This window comes from Mesocricetus auratus, unplaced genomic scaffold (genome assembly GCF_017639785.1).
Source record: "Mesocricetus auratus isolate SY011 unplaced genomic scaffold, BCM_Maur_2.0 Super-Scaffold_6730, whole genome shotgun sequence".
Classification (NCBI taxonomy): Eukaryota; Metazoa; Chordata; class Mammalia; order Rodentia; family Cricetidae; genus Mesocricetus; species Mesocricetus auratus.
Window position 1 is genome coordinate 33,109,095 of NW_024429184.1, and position 16,810 is coordinate 33,125,904.

Genomic DNA, 16,810 nt, shown 5'->3' on the forward strand with positions numbered 1-16,810 from the left:
TCCTGGACTCCTAGTCCCACCTATCTAGATTCCTATTGGCTCAACAGTGCTTTATTGACATAATCACAGGACTTCCCACATCAAATTTTATTGTACAAAAATTAAATAAAAAGAAAAGAACAGTTATTTAAGCCCCTCATTAAGATAATTTTTAAATTATATGTACTTTTGAAGTGGACTGTTTTTAAGCAGTGGGCTTGGAATTAGAGGAAACCCAGACTGGGTGTGTAAAGATACAGAGACCCCCTGGTGAAGTGTACTCGATTGCCATTTCATGTCCAATCCATGCTTTCTTCACTGGCCCCGTGCCCATCACATTTGCCCTGCAGGTGTTTCTGCTCCTACCCACTCTCCTCTTTGTGCCATGATACTGGTCACTGAATCAGAATCCTGCCACCCCTGCAATAGTTGAACAGCAGGTTTCAGAAGAATAACAGAGTGATACTGTGGGGCACCAAAATATTTCTCAGGGTCCCAAATTAGATGAGCTTGTTCCAAGATGTACTCCATCCCATATACATGTCCTGAAGTGGACTAGATTCTCCTGTCCTCTCCCGACAGCCTAGTCCTTACCAGTCCTAAGAAGTAAATGATGAAGAACTAAGTATACTTGAAAAGCTAGTCCTGTAACTGCTATATTTCTTTGATAAAATGCAAATCAGAAATCAGGCTATTTTGAGTGAAAAGCATGAATAAATTCTCGGACATTTTCATTGTAGTGGACTTCAGTGGTCATCTGTTTTGATAAACAGCCTTTTGAAGATAAGCATTTAGTCCTTTAAAACTTGACAGCAAATAGACCTATCAAGAATCTTACAGTTGGGGCCTCCCCTTCCTGGCCCTACCGTATTAGGTGTAGTCTTATCAGAGAAGTTTCTTTTTTGCAGTACATTGTGATTAACAGAGAGAACCACAACTAGTCAGCATGAAGAGAATAAGGTACTGTGACATGCTCAACCCTAAATGGGACATTTATATCATACACCTCCTTTAAAGCTACGTGACCAGCATGGAAGAGGTGGGGAGGTGCTGTAAGAGCCTGGGGAGCAGATTTCTATAGTGACACAATATTTGCTGGACACAGCAGGGCTGTTTGTTACACACATGAACTCACAGCAGCTACAGGTAAGAATGGAGGGGGATTCTAACATACCGTTATCCTTATCCTACTTAAATAGGCAAGCTTTCTGTCAACAGATGTGTGTGCCACCCTAACTCTCACAGGAGCACAATAAGAGGAGTTCCTGGGGGGCTGCAGCTTTAGGGGTATAGTTTCCCAGAGTCCTGGAAGCTTGGGACCATGGTTGCAGAAACTTTGGACACAGGTAGGAGGGAATTCTACTGCTGTTCTGAATGTTCAAGGCTATCAAAACAAAGTTCATGATTTTGGTTGATTTGATATATACTCAAGACATGAGTCTTTTCTGTGAGATTAACTCATTTGCTAAGATTTACATGTAAATCCGTCTTTCAATTCCATTAAGACAAGATGGGCTGTTTTATGTACAGACATACTAAGGCTGCAGTTTCAGAAACAAATCAGTGTGTCATTGGGTTTGGGCTTGGTCCTCAATACCCACTTAATTGTTCTTTATTACCATCAGGAGACAAAGAGCTAAAGGCAAAGTAAAATACATGGCTATCCTTATATTAGTTGGCGTTCTCTAGAGGATAACTGATAGAATGTGTGTGTGTGTGTGTGTGTGTGTGTGTATGTGTGTGTGTGTGTGTGTGTGTGTTATTAGAATGACTTATATGCTGTGGTCCAACAAATCCCATGTGGCTATTTATCAACAGAAAGACCCAGATTTCACTAGTTGTTCACTCCATGAGGCTAGATGTCTCAGCTGGTCTTCAGTATACAACAGAATCCTGAAGAAGTGGGTTCTAATGCCAATGAAGGGTAGAGAGAGAGTGAGGGCAAGCAGGGAGAAAGCAAAAACTTCTTTCTTTCTTGTTCTTCATGAAGGCTGCTGTGAGAAGCTGGGGCTCAGATTTAAGGTAGGTTTTCCAACCTCAGATTAACTAATAATTCCTCACAGGTGTGTCCAGCAGCATAGCTATTTAGGTAATCCCAGATGTAGTCAAGTTGACAACCAACAATAGCCATTGATTCCCTCTCCCCCCCCCATGGAACCAGGAAAAAGAGAGGGGGATAAAAGGAGGGTAGAAGAAGACATGGGGGAGCAGGAAGGTTGAGTCGGGGTAAGAATAGAGGAGACTAGGATAAGAGATACTATAATAGTTGGAGTCATTATAGCTTTGAGGAGAGAGCTGATACCAGTGAGATTTCCAGAGATCTACAAGGATAACACCAACTGGAAAACTAAGTAATAGCCCCTACCTGATGATAAGGTTGATGACTACCTTATATGACATCCTAGAACCTTCATCCAGTGACTGATGGAAGCAGAGACAGATACTCACAGCTAAACACTGAACTGACCCACAGGAACCCAGTGACAGAGATGGAGGAGTGATGAGCAAAGGGGTCAAGACCATGCTGGTGAAACCCACAAAGATAGCTGACTGGACAAGGGGGGAGCTCTTGAACCCCAGACTGATGGCTACAAGGCCAACAGGGGACTGATCCAGACTCCATGAATGTAGTATCAGTGAGGAGGCCTCAGAAATCTCTGGGTCCTTGGGTAGTAGATTAGTGTTCACCATGGCATACAAATGAACTTTAGGAGCCCATTCTACATGGAGGGATGCTCTCTCAACCTGGACACATGGGGAAGGGCCTAGGTTCTGCCCTGGATGAAATGACAGACTCTGGAGATCCCCCTAAGGAAGGTCTCACCCTCCCTGGGGAAAGATGTGGGGATTGGACTGGAGGTTGGGGGGGTGGGGGTGGGAGGGAGAAGTGGGGGAGCTGGGATTGACATTTGAAGCATGCATGTTTCTAATTTAAATAAAAAGAACAAGGTTACCAAAAAAAGAGATAGCGGGACAAGCATAAAAAAGTAAGGCACAGCATTCATAATTAATAATATCCACATCATGACTTGAAAAAAAAAAAGAATAGCCATTGAAGTCTTTATTGGTAAAGACTTCCAAATGCTTCCAAAAAGTTGCAAAGTAGCATTTCAGCCAGCAAAAACCAGGACACCCTTTCAGGAAATCCCCTTTGAAAGATGTCTTTAAGAATATGGGTTTAGGGCCAGGCAGTGGTGGCGCACGCCTTTAATCCCAGCACTCGGGAGGCAGAGGCAGGCGGATCTCTGTGAGTTCGAGGCCGGGCTGGACTGATAGCCTCCAAAACAATACAGAGAAACCCTGTCTCGTAAAAGCAAAACAAAACAAAAAAAAAAGAATATGGGTTTAGGTCCTGGAGAGATGGCTTAGCAGTTAAGACCCCTGGCTGCTCTTCCAGAGGGTCAGGGTTCAATTCATGGCAGCTCAGAATTGTCTGCAATTCCAGTTCCGAGAGATCTCTCATACAGACATACATGCAGACAAAACACCAATGCACATAAAATAAAAGTAGTTATTTTAAAAAGAATATGGGTTTGGGGGAGGAATAAAAACCTAGAACCTTATAACTCATGTGATAGGAGGATGATCCTAATATTAACGGCCCTATCCCCCCCCCAACACATACCTATTATGAAAATGGTAGTGAGTGAACCTAATTTCTTGCATGTTCTATGTGGATTCCTAAGAGATTTTTTTGTTTTGTTTTTTATGTTTTTTGGCACCCAGGAACTAAATAGCTTTAATTACTTGGATCTGTACAGACTCGCTGACCTCTTTCACCTCACTTTGTTGGAGAAGGCGGTGATTGATTTCCTAGTGAAGCATCTCTCAGAGCTCCTGAAGAGCCGCCCAGAGGATGTCCTCACGCTGCCCTACTGCCTGCTTCAGGAGGTGCTGAAGAGTGACCGCCTGACTTCCCTGAGCGAGGAGCAGATCTGGCAGGTAAGGGCACACTGCCTGACCTTGGAGAAGCATGATACGATTAGAAAGGGAAGGACTTAGGTGCACCAACCATTATTTGATGAGGCTTAGCTGTTGGATGTGTTGAAGTTCTGCTCCCTTGGTGGGCAAGTCATTGGTTGACAGCCACCAGTCTGTGGTTCATCTTGGGATGAGACCAACACTATGGCTTCTTCAAACCTGGGTAAGGCAGAAAGGGGAGGGATCTTCTCTTGAAATCAAAAACGTGTCTTAAGCTGAATATGAGAAGAAGGCATTGTGAAACAATTTAATGCATTTCTAAGCCATTGAAACAAAAGGAATTTGGGGTTTTGGGGAAAAACAGTCTTAAGTATTTCTTTGAAAAATATTTTAATGAGAAAAACTTAGAAATAGTTGTTAGTAGTTCAAATAAACTTTTTCACTAGAGTTTTTAGCTAATTTGTAGATACCTTATTAGTTAATGAGTTTTAAAGTTGCTAACTTTAATGTTTTTGGTTTGGGTGAAGGACTTGTCTACAAGTCAGTGATATGAAGGAACAGGTAAATTAATATAAGTGATCATGGGTAAACACAGGTGTTCAAACATTGTTGTATTCTGGAATCTTTGGGATTTTTAAAATACTTGGCTTGGAATCCATTCCAAAAATTGCTAAGAGCATATAGTGTGCATGTTTAGGGAATTTGGAACTTTTTTGAAATTTGTTTCTTTTATTTTTAAGAGTATAATATAAATACATAATTTCCCCCTTCCCTTTTCCATCCCCACACCCTCCCATATACCCTTTGTTCTTTCTAATCTGTGGCTTTATCCCCATTAATTGTGGTTACATGCATATAAGTATATGTATATACATATATATTCCTAAATGCAATTCACTTGCTCTGTATAATGTCACTTGTATGCTTGTTTTCAGGACTGACCATTTGGTATTGGATAACCATTTGGTGTGCTCTTCCCTAGGGGAGACAATTTTTCCTGCTCTCAGCATTCCTTGATTGCATGTTTTGTAGGGTTGAGGCCTTGTGGGTTTTCCCCCTCCCTCCACTCTGGAATGTGTGTTGTCATCCTTGTCTGGGTGGCCATGTTGGTGAGACTATATGGATGTAGCTTCTGATGTTACTAGGAGACATCATTTTACCAAAAGCTTCCTAATCCTGTGGCTCTTACAATCTTACTGCCTCCTCTTCCAAAATGTTCCCTGAGCATTAAGTGTATGAATATTTGGTAAATGTATATCCATCAAGACTGGGATACTCCACTCTGCATTTTGATTGGTTGTAGTTTTCTATAGTGGTCTCCATCTTGTGTGAAGACAAGTTTCCTTGATGAGGGGTAAGGAAAACACTTATCTGTAGGTATAAGGAGAAATATTTAGTGTGTAGTTAGGGATTATGTTGGTTTAGTAAAATGGTGGTGATAGGTTCACCTTAAGATTCGTGACTTTCCTAGCCTTGTGTTGGTTTCCAGTACCAGGCATGATTTTCTTGTTGTTGAGTAAATCTTACATATTATTAGAGAGTTCTTGGCTACTACCAAGGTATGTGTCCATAAATAACTGCACCCTTAAGATTAACTTACCACACTGGTCATTGTGTGCTTCATAAATATCGTATCTGGGCAGTACTGTTGGTTGCTTCTCTCCTTTGGAAATGTGCATAGTGCCTTCCGGTGCCATGAAAGTTTGTTCTTAAGGAGGAGGTATTCAGGTCAGTTCCCACTGAGGGGCCTCTAGTTTCTGTGTTTGTAGTTCATGGTGTCTTTAGCATTAGGGGCCTTAACCTTCCACATCTGGGGAGGCAACCAAGGGCAGTAGAAAAGTCCTATAAGTTTTGGGAGTCTTTTGGACAATTTCAATCAACCACTCCAAAGAGGGCTTCTTATGCCTGGTATCATGGCTTTTGCTAGATGTTCTTTGGTTCTTAGAGGGGGCATTGTCAGCCCAGATGAGAAAATTACTTTAAAACTATACGTGTGTGTGTGTCTTGACTTATGTGCTGTATTGTTTTTTAAGACAGAACTAATAGTATGATTCCTTATGACTTTTTCTGATTCCTTATGGTATTTTCCCCCTCCTTCCTTTGCATTTATATCCTTTTCCATTCCCCGATTAGTGTCCCCGTTTCCCATTTCCCAGATCAGATCACGTATTCCCTGCTTGCTATTCCCCTTTCTATTGCTCCCTCAACCCCTAAAACAACAATATGCCTTTTTGCTTTGAGAAACATTGCCTTATTGCAATAGATGGATGTTTAGAACTCAAATGAAGCAAAGTTCTTCCTATACTATAGTAAGAGGAAGAAAATCTCCCTCTTTAGTTCATTATGCATTCACTGCAGCTTTTACAAGCCCTTCCTTTTCCCCTGACTATAGAATCTTTTCACATCCTGTCACTGTTTTGTCTAGGGGGCAGGCAGGATGGTTTTTGTTTGAAAGTTGATTATTCCATTTAAATCCTCTTCTGCTCATCCCTAGTGACTGTCCTTGGATACTGCACCTGAAGGCTTTGGCACAGACAGCCTGTTTCCCCTCCTCCCTTCACTGTCTATCTCATTCTACAGTATTGTCTACACATCTTGATACTTGGAATGCTATGCCTGAAGGATGATATGAAAAGTGACTATCTTGCACAAATACTAGCAAAAGTTCAGTGCTCCATTGGTGGATGAGACCATAAGCTCCGAACATACCAGGCATATTCAGGGAGTTATGTTTAGTTTTTGTTTGATTGTTTGTTTTACCACTGGTTAGATGAGACATCGAATACCTGATTCTACTGATGTATAATGTTCCTGATACCTGGCTTTCTTCTTTGAACTGTAATCAGCAGCTGTCCTTTTCATTACAAACAGTAAGAGACAAGGGCCAGTCGGGTCGCAGATATTTGAAACCTTATTGACTTACCAGAACAAGAGGCCTGAGGAGAGATTGTCACCATTTCCATCTTCTGACAAGCAGGGTGAAGGCTCTGTACTTGGCTCCAGTTTACAGAGCAGAGCCACCTTCAAATCTAAGTCTGTTGATACCAACCAAATCCCTCCACTAGTCCACAGTCTTCATTTAAAAAGAAGGTGCTCGTGTTTGCTGCTTCCTGGCCATCCCTGGGAATGTTTATTCAGACAGTGGTTGCAAGTACAGGGATTGCAATAATCCACAGCTCTCCCCTATCATATAAAGCATCAGGATTTACTATGGCCAGCTCAGAGCGTGAGGTAACCAAATCCCTTTACTTCATTAAAGGAAAAAGAAACAGACTAGATTCTGTACTTTTTTTTTCTACCAAGATTGAGATTCGAGGCCACCCATTCTTGTGGCATCTTTCTGTTATTGTGGCATGGTTGAAGGCACTGCCAGAGATCAACACAGTAATCCGAACACCAGGACAATTCCATTCTGTCTTCTTAGAAACTATCACAATTTCCTCTCTAAAGGCTACTAGCATTATGAAACAGAATTTTAGAAACTGGTTGCTGCAGGCAATACGATAGCTTTTTAAACTTGATCACCAAAAAGGAATTAAAAGACTCCCATAAATATTATCAATCCAGGCATTCAGTGGGCAATAAGAAATTGTTTTTGCTTTATCTTAGTAAATAAGTAATTCCCTCATACTCAATAGAGAAAAATCAAATCAGACCAACTATAGTGCCTCAAGTAGAGTTAAGTTCATCTTTTTTTGCTGAGGTTATACTAGTAATGCAATATACTATGGAAGAATCTAATATTCAGCCCAGGGTAAAGATTGGGTCTGCCAGAGGATTACTGTCAGGGTGCTTTATAGGAGTGAAACTTGACGGACAGGCTGGAGACAGATCTACAGAATCTCATTAAACTGCTGAATTGTTCATTACAGAACGTTCTCACTGTAATAAAGTGCTCATTGACTTTGACAAATCCCCATCCCATGTCTTAAAGAACAGTGAAGAAGGGGTGCTGAGGAAGAGAAAGGAAATAGGCACAAAGTAGGGTGGGTAATGGAAACACGCATGAGGGGTAGTGCCGTTTGATTAATATGTGCAACATAGTTTAGGTGAGACATAGTCAACACATGGGTTTACCCAGGTGGCTGTTTCACTACATACTGATAATGTAATCTGGGACAATCCGTTCTTCAGAGGAAGGTCTACTTTTCATTATTTACCAGTTTGGCTCTGAAGGCCTGTCATAAGAAGCATTAGATTATTCCCACCGTAAAAACTAATTTATTTACCTTTTTCTTTTTCTGTCCCTGCCCTTGATAAAGTATGCTCCAACCTGCAGTGAACATTTTGTGAATCCATGGTCCTCCTAAATCTCCGCAAAATTATTCTTTGTTTCTGTGTTTTCTTTGTCCATTTGATGTGCGTGGTGGAGGTAGGGACTATGTATCCCCAGCTGGCCTGGAGCTCACTTTATAGATGGGGCTAGCCTTGACCTCACAGATCCGCTTGCTGAGCTCCAAAATATACAGATTAAAGGTATTCACTGCAATACTCGGACTGCTTGATCTTGTTAAACTTTAAGTCTCTTCTTTTGCACAGGATTTCTTAATCTGTCCCAGAAAGATTTTCTTCCTTTAGCCAATCATTACTTGGTCAGTTGGTTAACTTCATTGTGTTTTCAGAGGAAAGAGATATTTGAACCACAGTCATATCTCAGATGTTTTATGACCTAAACGTCCTTTAAATGTATATTGTTTGAAATTCTCCTTAGTATAGCTCAACAATTTGGTTTTGTGTTTTGAGGAGTATGCTTTCTCAAGTTCCAAATGAAAGTCACCAAATTACTAGCGTCAAAGACAGAGGGAAGACAGCGGCCAAAATGAGCAAGTGAACACAAAGGATCTAGGAGCTCGGTGGGTCTCACTGCATTACGTGGCAGATCTCTTACCATCTTACTTTGCTTTCAGGGAAGTCAGAGCTTTTAGCACTAACTCTGGACTTTGTTTCAGTAGGTTACTGTTGAATATCTCTTGCTGAGCTCTACCTGAAGAGTCCTAAAGTCTCTGCTTTAGGTCTGGCCAAAGAAGCTGCTGGTTAGAAGGTTCAAAACTTCTCACAGACAAATTCTGAGGATTGAACGTCCTACATAGCTGGCAATGAATGTGCCAGTTAGACTATAGTAATTACTATGAAACGTTTGTATGTGTCAGTTCACCATGTTGCCAACTTTTAATATGCCCAATACCTAATTGTCAAAGTAAGTCAATGAGTCAAACATGGAAACCCATTTCTTTTCCAATAAGAGAGAGCAAAAACCACAACAAATAATAATGGTGTGGATTTGGGAGGGTGGGAAGTTGGTGGGAGGGTAACTATAATCAAAATATATTAGATAAAAAAATCTATTTTCAGTAATAAAAAATATGAAAAAGAGCAGCTTAGAGTGAAATAATTCTATGCCCTTCCTCCAGAAGAGTTACTTACTCTCTTTCTTCTCAGAAAGATACACTTCCTGATTGGTCAGCCACATACTGGCTTTCCTTAGGTGAGAGTGATGTGAATCCGTTCTGTAGGACAGTTGATAGGAAAAGTTCCACATGATGGCTGGCATCCAGTTGGGATAGAGGCAGAGGAATGGAAGGGTCGGTGATCTTAATTACTGATACCAGATAATGTAGAAATATTAAGCTACACAAAATAGGTATGTCCTATGATACTTTATTGAAAGAGAAATCAATAAAAAAGCCAACAAAGCCTTGAACCAAAGGTCCATACGCTGCTCTCCAGGTTGAAACCAAAACCCAAAGAGAGAGAGTCTCCTCCCCCAGCTCTAGTTATCCCTCAGACATTCTATGTACCCATGAACACACCCACACGGGAGTGGTCAGCACTTACGGCTTCGTAAAATCTCTCTCGACAGTCCTCTCCATGCTGACCAGGAATGTGGTCTCCTCAGCATAGACTGACTGAGCAGCTGTGACCTCTGAGGTCACTCAACATGGAGGACAGGGCCCAGATTTGCTAACTCTATTAGTCTCCCCAGGCCTTACGCTCAATGGGAAGGACTTTTACTGTTTTAAACTATAAACACAGCTCTTAGAATTAGGACTTCATCTCCAAAATAGTAGAAACAAAAAAGGCTATCTTTTAGATTGATCATGATAGCTTGGGGAAATAAATGTTTTTGACACCTGTTATGTGTTAGACATAGTGTTAGGAATTAGACACCACCCCCAAAACAGAATTTGTGTAAAATTTTGTGTGCTTATGTCTCAAAGTTCTCAAAATACTTATTTCATTGTGATCTTTACATTTGAAGGATTTTTATTTTCCTTTAACACTTCCTATATGTTCTCTAATGATAGTACTTTTATCCCTTCCTTTATTGACATTGTGTTGGAGGCACTTCCTACCTACTCCTAAAAGGTCCATATTAGCCCTTTGAGGCTGGCCATAATCCTGTTTGCACCTGTCTGGGATTATATACTCCCAGAGGCTGTGCCTGCAATATTCACATTGTATATGTCCTGTTGTTCTCTTGCATCCCATAAATAATGAATAATGACAATAAAGCAAAGCCTTCATATAAAAATTGAATGGATGGTAAGATACGCTTCTAGTCCTATGTAAAGCTGTACTTATTTTAGAAAACATGTTATCGAAAATGAATTTGGTCTCTTAAAAACCCATATTTCTTTGTATTATATTTTATTTTAAGGGTGGTCAGCAGCCTTAAAAGCAGTGCTGGGGTTTTATTGGTTTTTGTTTGACAAGCTCTTATTCAGCTTTTATCTGTACCGCAGAACCAATGCGTTGCATTTCATTTTAATAATTTTCCTTAAAAGTAATCCCAAAAGGTAAACCTACTACCCTTTCACAGTTGGATAGTGGAGGGTGTGAATGACTTTCACAGGCCTCATCTTGTGTCTGTTAGATGATAAATGACCCAAATATACTTCTAGTCGGGGATAAGTAAGGACCTCAAACACAGCAACAGGTGAAACAATACATTACCATGCTTCTCATTTACATGATGAGTCACGGTTTTGAGAATGCTTTAGCATTTATTTACTGCTTTTGGGGGGCAGGGGATCCAATGATGGGAAATTTGCAGCACACATCTGCAAATCCATGTCCTCTAACTTTTGGACTCTAGTCATTTTGGCCAGTAGCCTAAAGTTACTAAGGAGTAACAAACACAAAGATTCACCAAATTTTCCCTTTGCTTTAAACAATAGGAAAACTTGGATTAATGCAATGGTAGCATTCTTGCTGTTATGCATGGGGCTCTGTATCCAATCTCAAGTACTAAGGCAATAAAAACACGATAAGAAGAAATTGTTGGCCACTCCAGTTCTCTGTGTAGCAATGCCCCCAGTTCAAGGAGAATGGCTGCTCCTCCTGCCCTGTGACTGTCATCTTGCTGATTCTTCTTCTGTGTTCTGTGACATATACCTCACTCATCCTTAGGTACTGGGGACCAGATGTGCTAGGCTAATTCCTATTGGGCACTCTTATTGCCTGCTGTAGTGTGGCCCTGCTTTCCTGGGTACTGTTGGGTCTGGTGTGGACGCTACTGCTTGTCACTTGGGGCGTGTTGAAATGATCTGGCTTCAGGAGAACATGAAGTGCTATTATTTGGACATTCCACACCATCCAGTGTTCTTTTGCTGTTACCCCAATGACTTGTTCATTTCTTACTCCTGCTTACACTCATACAGCTTTGAAAAGATCTGCTGGTCTCTGGTACCATCCTAATCAAACAAGTCGGGTTGTATGTGTATGTGACAATACAGTCCAAAAATTCCTCAGGTAGAGTTCACATTTTAAACACATATATTTTGGTAAATCAAAACGGAGTCAGATTCTGAAGTCTGAGAATTTTACCCCCAAAGTATAATCTTTCATTGCATCCCTGTGCATCCTTGTGCATAAGTTGTAGTATTATAATATTTCTATATTTTTCCCAGCTAGACATTTGCAGGGTATATTCACACATTGATTTTCATATGTATTTTTATTCACCAATCCCTTAGCTAATCAAATTTGCACTCCTTCTCAATTTTCTTCCTGAAACGGCTTACTGTTCCATCCAGCCACATACAGTCATCTACATTCTATTAAATGTTAGTAAAGAAATAAACAGCAGCTCCTCTGCATCCCAAGTAGTGCAGCCCTGAGGATGCTTCTTCTTTTATGGTCCCCCAGCTGGACACTGAGTAGTGCTGATGTTTTCAGGCTTGGTGCTTGAAGATGCTACTGTGTATTTTAGTCATTCCTCCTGATCTACATGCTGCTAATTCTCTGTGAGGATTCATCCCCAGTAGCTTGACTAGTGACTTTGCTGTTGTTTGTCTGGGCTTTCTGCCTTTGTGAGACACATGACACCACCGTTTCAGAGGAACTTTACTGCAGCTAATTCCCAGCACCAGAGCTGTGTGTTGTCAAGTAGCTGTAAGGGGTAGGTGATTATCAGAAATTACAAGAAAGCCTGCTTATATTCATGTGCTACTGGTCCCATGAGTTAATGGTTTCTTTTTCTTTTTCCTTCTTTCTTTTTTTTAAAGATTTGAGCAAAACAGAACAAGAAGTTGATTTATGAGATATGACATATTTATGTTTTCTGCTTCTAATTTTCATTGTGATTCATGTTGTTTCCAGACTGATGTTTTTGTTGCTGCTATGAGAAAGAAAAAGATGACTGAAGAATATTACTTATGCATTGGTGGCCTGCAGTAATATCGCTGCTACCTGGGTTATCAGGGATTTAAAAATAAAACCCAACCATAAGCTCATATGAGGTAGAAACCCTGAGGGCAGGCACAGAAGTCCATCAATAATAACAACAATAATAATTCTTACAGGCCTAGAGAGCTTCATATTTTAATGAATTTTTACACATAATTTCGTTTGGATCTCTCCTTAGACTTGTTATGGTAGATGAGGCAAGTTTTATCCAAATTTTAGCTAGTAGGTAAACCAAAGTTTAAGCATGAGGTTCAGTGGTTAACTACCTCACTTTACAGTTTGTTTGAATGGAGATCTCACTGTGTTCTCTTGAAATACACCAAGTCCCCTGCCACCACCAAAAAAGAACCTCAAAGTAGCTCCTCCATCTTCCGTGTCTTATCCGCCATGTCAAATCACGCTCTATAATGAATGAAGTCAGCTGTAGGTATCTGTAGTAACTGGCCAGCTTTCCTTTCTACTTCTTGAACAACTTTGTGGAAAGCATCAAAAGGTGACTCTGATAAAAGTGGTAAAGGAAAGCGTTGCTGAGGGTCTTGCCAGAGAACGGAGTCTGGAGAAGGGTCCGGTAAGAAGAATAGACAGAGAATTCCAGATACGTGAAGAAGTCCCTTACATTCTTCACAATATGAAGTGATGAAATGCAGTGCAGGAGGGAACAGAAGGTAAGGAGGAGTCACTGGAGATCCTAGAGGAAATTGAAGAGTAATAGAACTCCAAGTTCCATTATTTCTGCTGTGACAGTGGACACTGGGAGAAGTCTGCCGGCTGTGGTTTCTACCTGAGACTAGAAACTGTATGGAAGGAATGAAAATAATGAATCATGATGTCTTCATTTAGTGCTCAGCATACTGAAATGTCAGACATTTATGTGACAGAAATTGACAGTTGGATGACAGCTTAGATACAGGGCTTAAGAGAAGTAGGACATACTAATTTATCAGTATTGACCAGTGTTAGTCTCTTTCCAACATACATGAACTCATGGGCCCTTCTCCTACAATATCTATTATATCAGGCCACTTGAGTGGCTATGAAATTCATGATGGTTGGCCATGCCAGACCATTGTGGTTTCCTGGTCCTGGCATTCTGAGGGAGTACATATAAACATCTCTGTAGAGTAGCCTAGAACCTCGGGAATATTAAATGAGATGACTGAAAGGGCCTTGGCATTTGCTTTTAATACTAATACCTTTATAGGCTACTTCCTTCACCCCTGTCCCTGTGACTGTTGATTAAAGTTAAAATGAAGACTGAGATTTGGATTGAGTTATAGTGCGGTCAGTGGTGAGTACTTAGCTAGATTGCATGAGCTCTGTATTCCATCTCTACAGTGTAGGAAGGAGAACATTTGGACTCAACATACCCGGAAAACTGAATATTCTGAGATTACAGTCAGAGTAAGAACCCATATAGAGAGAGAATTCTTAGCTTCCCTTTATGTCCATCATGTGGGGTTGTGCAGTCTCTGTGGTAATATTCCTCATCTTGGTTCAACCACCTCTACTGTGTTATGAGAGTGTCATAATATGGACTGCAAGTAAATCCCAATATCCTGGTAGGAAAGCATAATCAGAAAAATGTTCCATATTAGGGAGAATTAAAAGGATATTTATATTTTCTAAAGGTAGGTATTAGAATTATCTAACGTTCTCCCCATTTGTTTATAAAAAACATTGCAAGTCAGTATTGATAAGAGTTACTGACATTATGTTCAAGGACAAGCTAAAATAAAGCCCTTCTCACTGGAGGCTGAATATATATATGTCTTCTTAGTGTGTGTTCCTGTTGTTTTGAAATGCCCACACACTACCTTCTCTAGCAACACAAGGAAATCAGATAATTAAAGGAGTGATGGATGGTATGCTAAAATTTAAATGTTTTAGGAAAACCCATCTTTTTAACACTTTAAAACAAGTGAGCATAATATCATTAATTTTGATTAATTCATTTGCTCTTAATATAGCTTTTAATTTGTAATTCGATGTGAATTACAATGTAATTTGGCATTAATTATCCTAAATTGACTATAAGCCATCCAATCACAATGGGAAATCACTTCCAGCTGAAAGTAAAACTAAACCTTGCATTCTTAAAGGTTGTGGCTTAGGTAAGAGGTCAACACAAGTAAATGTTGTTCTCCTTGGGTATGAGATGGATGCTTGATATGAGAACTGGAAGGGATCCCTCATTCTGCCCACTGTCCATACTCTTTGGAAGGAAGTTAATGCATAGCCAACAACAGACTAAATAAAGGAGTTGATTCACCATATTTTAACGGGCTCTTGAAGAATACACTTTGCATTCCTCATCCTGTGTAAGATTTGGATGCTGTAAAGGGGTTGTGTAATGTTTTAGGATCATTCCTTGGGTTCTGAGGCTTAGAAATGTACTTAGTCAAATTGACTTGTCTTTCATCTACATGCTTTTTGAACCTACAAGGAAGTGCTAGTTTCCACCTGATATGAATCATTGTCCCCAAATTACCCTTATTTGGCCTGTACACGAAATGACTTCTGTTTGTGGCTTAAAAAACCAATCACACACCAAGAGAACAAACTCCTTTAGCTTTGCTAAAACTCACTCACTGTGGTGCCTGTGTGCCCAAGTGTAGGGACATGCCAAAGACGCTGAGCCCCCAAGAAAGTGTGTGGGAATAAGGATGAGTTTGAAAAATACATTTTTAAACTATTACTAGCTAGATATGTTCCTTTGAAACTTATCTTCAAAACACCAAAGCAGGATAAAGCATCGAGATATCCTAAGATTGGGGCTTTTTTCCTTGAAGTCTTTCCACATAAAGGTAGAATTTGGTGAATTTTTTATATTCAGGGTACATTTGTAGATAGTAGCTGACCTCAAAATAATGTCTGTCTAGATCTCATGAAATTTTTTTTTTGCTAATTTTTGCATGGAAAAGTCAAGTCTTTTGTTCTAATCACTCTCTCTTTTACTTTGTGAATTGCTTGCTTTTATGCTGTTGTCGCAATGAATGGTTTGGCCAACAAAATCGTCTAAGTGCTGCATAAAACTACTTTGTTGAGATGTTAAAAACTAACCACAAAGCAGCGCCCCAACTTCCTCTCTCAACTTACAGTATTGCTAATCCCAGTCTAGAGGGGCAGCGTCCTGGATGCTGAAATCCTAAAAAACTAAAATCCTCCAAAATCTATACCACACACACACACACATGCGTGTATATGTGCACTTGTGCACGTTCAAATAATACACACAGATTTTCCATCTAAAAGATTTTCCTTTGTTTTGTAGCTTTAGCTTAAAACAGCATTCCCATGATTAGTCACTAGTTAATTGCAAAACTCGAGGATGAAAATAGAAGCTAGAGGCTTCTTTTTGCTATTCCATTCGTCACTAAAATTTAAAGAACGTTAGTACAAGAAACATGTATAACTGCAACTTTATACTGTTTAGTTTTCGCCAAATCTGTTTAATGCCCAGTTTCGCTGGCCCTTTCATACAACTTCCGGTCTTTTCAGGATATCTTTTTGGTGTCAGTTTTGGATTTGCAGTTCTGGTTTCTTCTATGCCACTTGTGGCTGCCAGAGGGGGAGCTCCAGGTCCTTAACTGCAGCGGATTCTATGTGATGCACACCCCTGGTGCATGAAGTCTTTTCAGATCTTAATATTCTTTCCTGTTCTCAGAGAACAAAAAGGATTGGGGCAGAATAACCAGTGCCGTGCAGCTGATAGAAACATGGATGGAGCATGCGCGGTCTCAGCCCTCTCTCCTGAGCATTTGCAATGCCAGCAGAGCAGACGGGTCTTTATCAAACTGCACTGAGAGGTTAGGTCATTGGAAGCCTTTTTAGTCATTTTGTGCTTTTCAAGAGTGAATTTGTTAGAATTATGCTGAATACCCACTTAAAGCCTCAGCTGATAACCCTACCTGTGTTTTATAACTCTGCACTGTCAGAGCTCATAATAAGTCAAACATTCTTTCAGTGGGGCTCATAAGGGAGGGAAAAAAAAACCTCACAAATTTAAGAGTAATTTCAGATTGTAAATGAAAAGGAGAGGCACGACTGTTCATTTGCACCAATCATGCCTTCCTTTCATCTGCCCTGATTAGGACTGGTGCGGTTTCATCAGACTCCTCCATCACGGAGCTGTCACTCCAGCCGGCTGTTGATTGAAAACAATCAAGGCTCTGATGGCACAATTATTCTGACCCTTTAACTAGAGGCTGCTGTGATAATGAAA

General features: G+C 40.3%; 1 protein-coding gene across 8 annotated transcripts in view; it reads left to right on the forward strand.

Moving 5' to 3' along the window:
* The window catches only part of Klhl32 (kelch like family member 32), a 215,215-nt gene that overhangs the window by 148,312 nt on the left and 50,093 nt on the right, over positions 1 to 16,810 (forward strand). For 5 of the 8 annotated variants that reach the window (XR_005875134.1, XM_040740693.1, XM_040740687.1 and 2 more), the window contains exon 6: positions 3,706 to 3,921. Coding sequence is in view for 4 of the 8 variants with exons in the window: in XM_040740693.1 (XP_040596627.1) it covers positions 3,706 to 3,921 (216 nt within the window). In the remaining 4 variants the exon portion in view is untranslated. The remainder of the gene's footprint in view (positions 1 to 3,705; positions 3,922 to 16,810) is intronic. The other 3 variants (XM_040740698.1, XM_040740700.1, XM_040740709.1) reach the window with 1 other exon arrangement.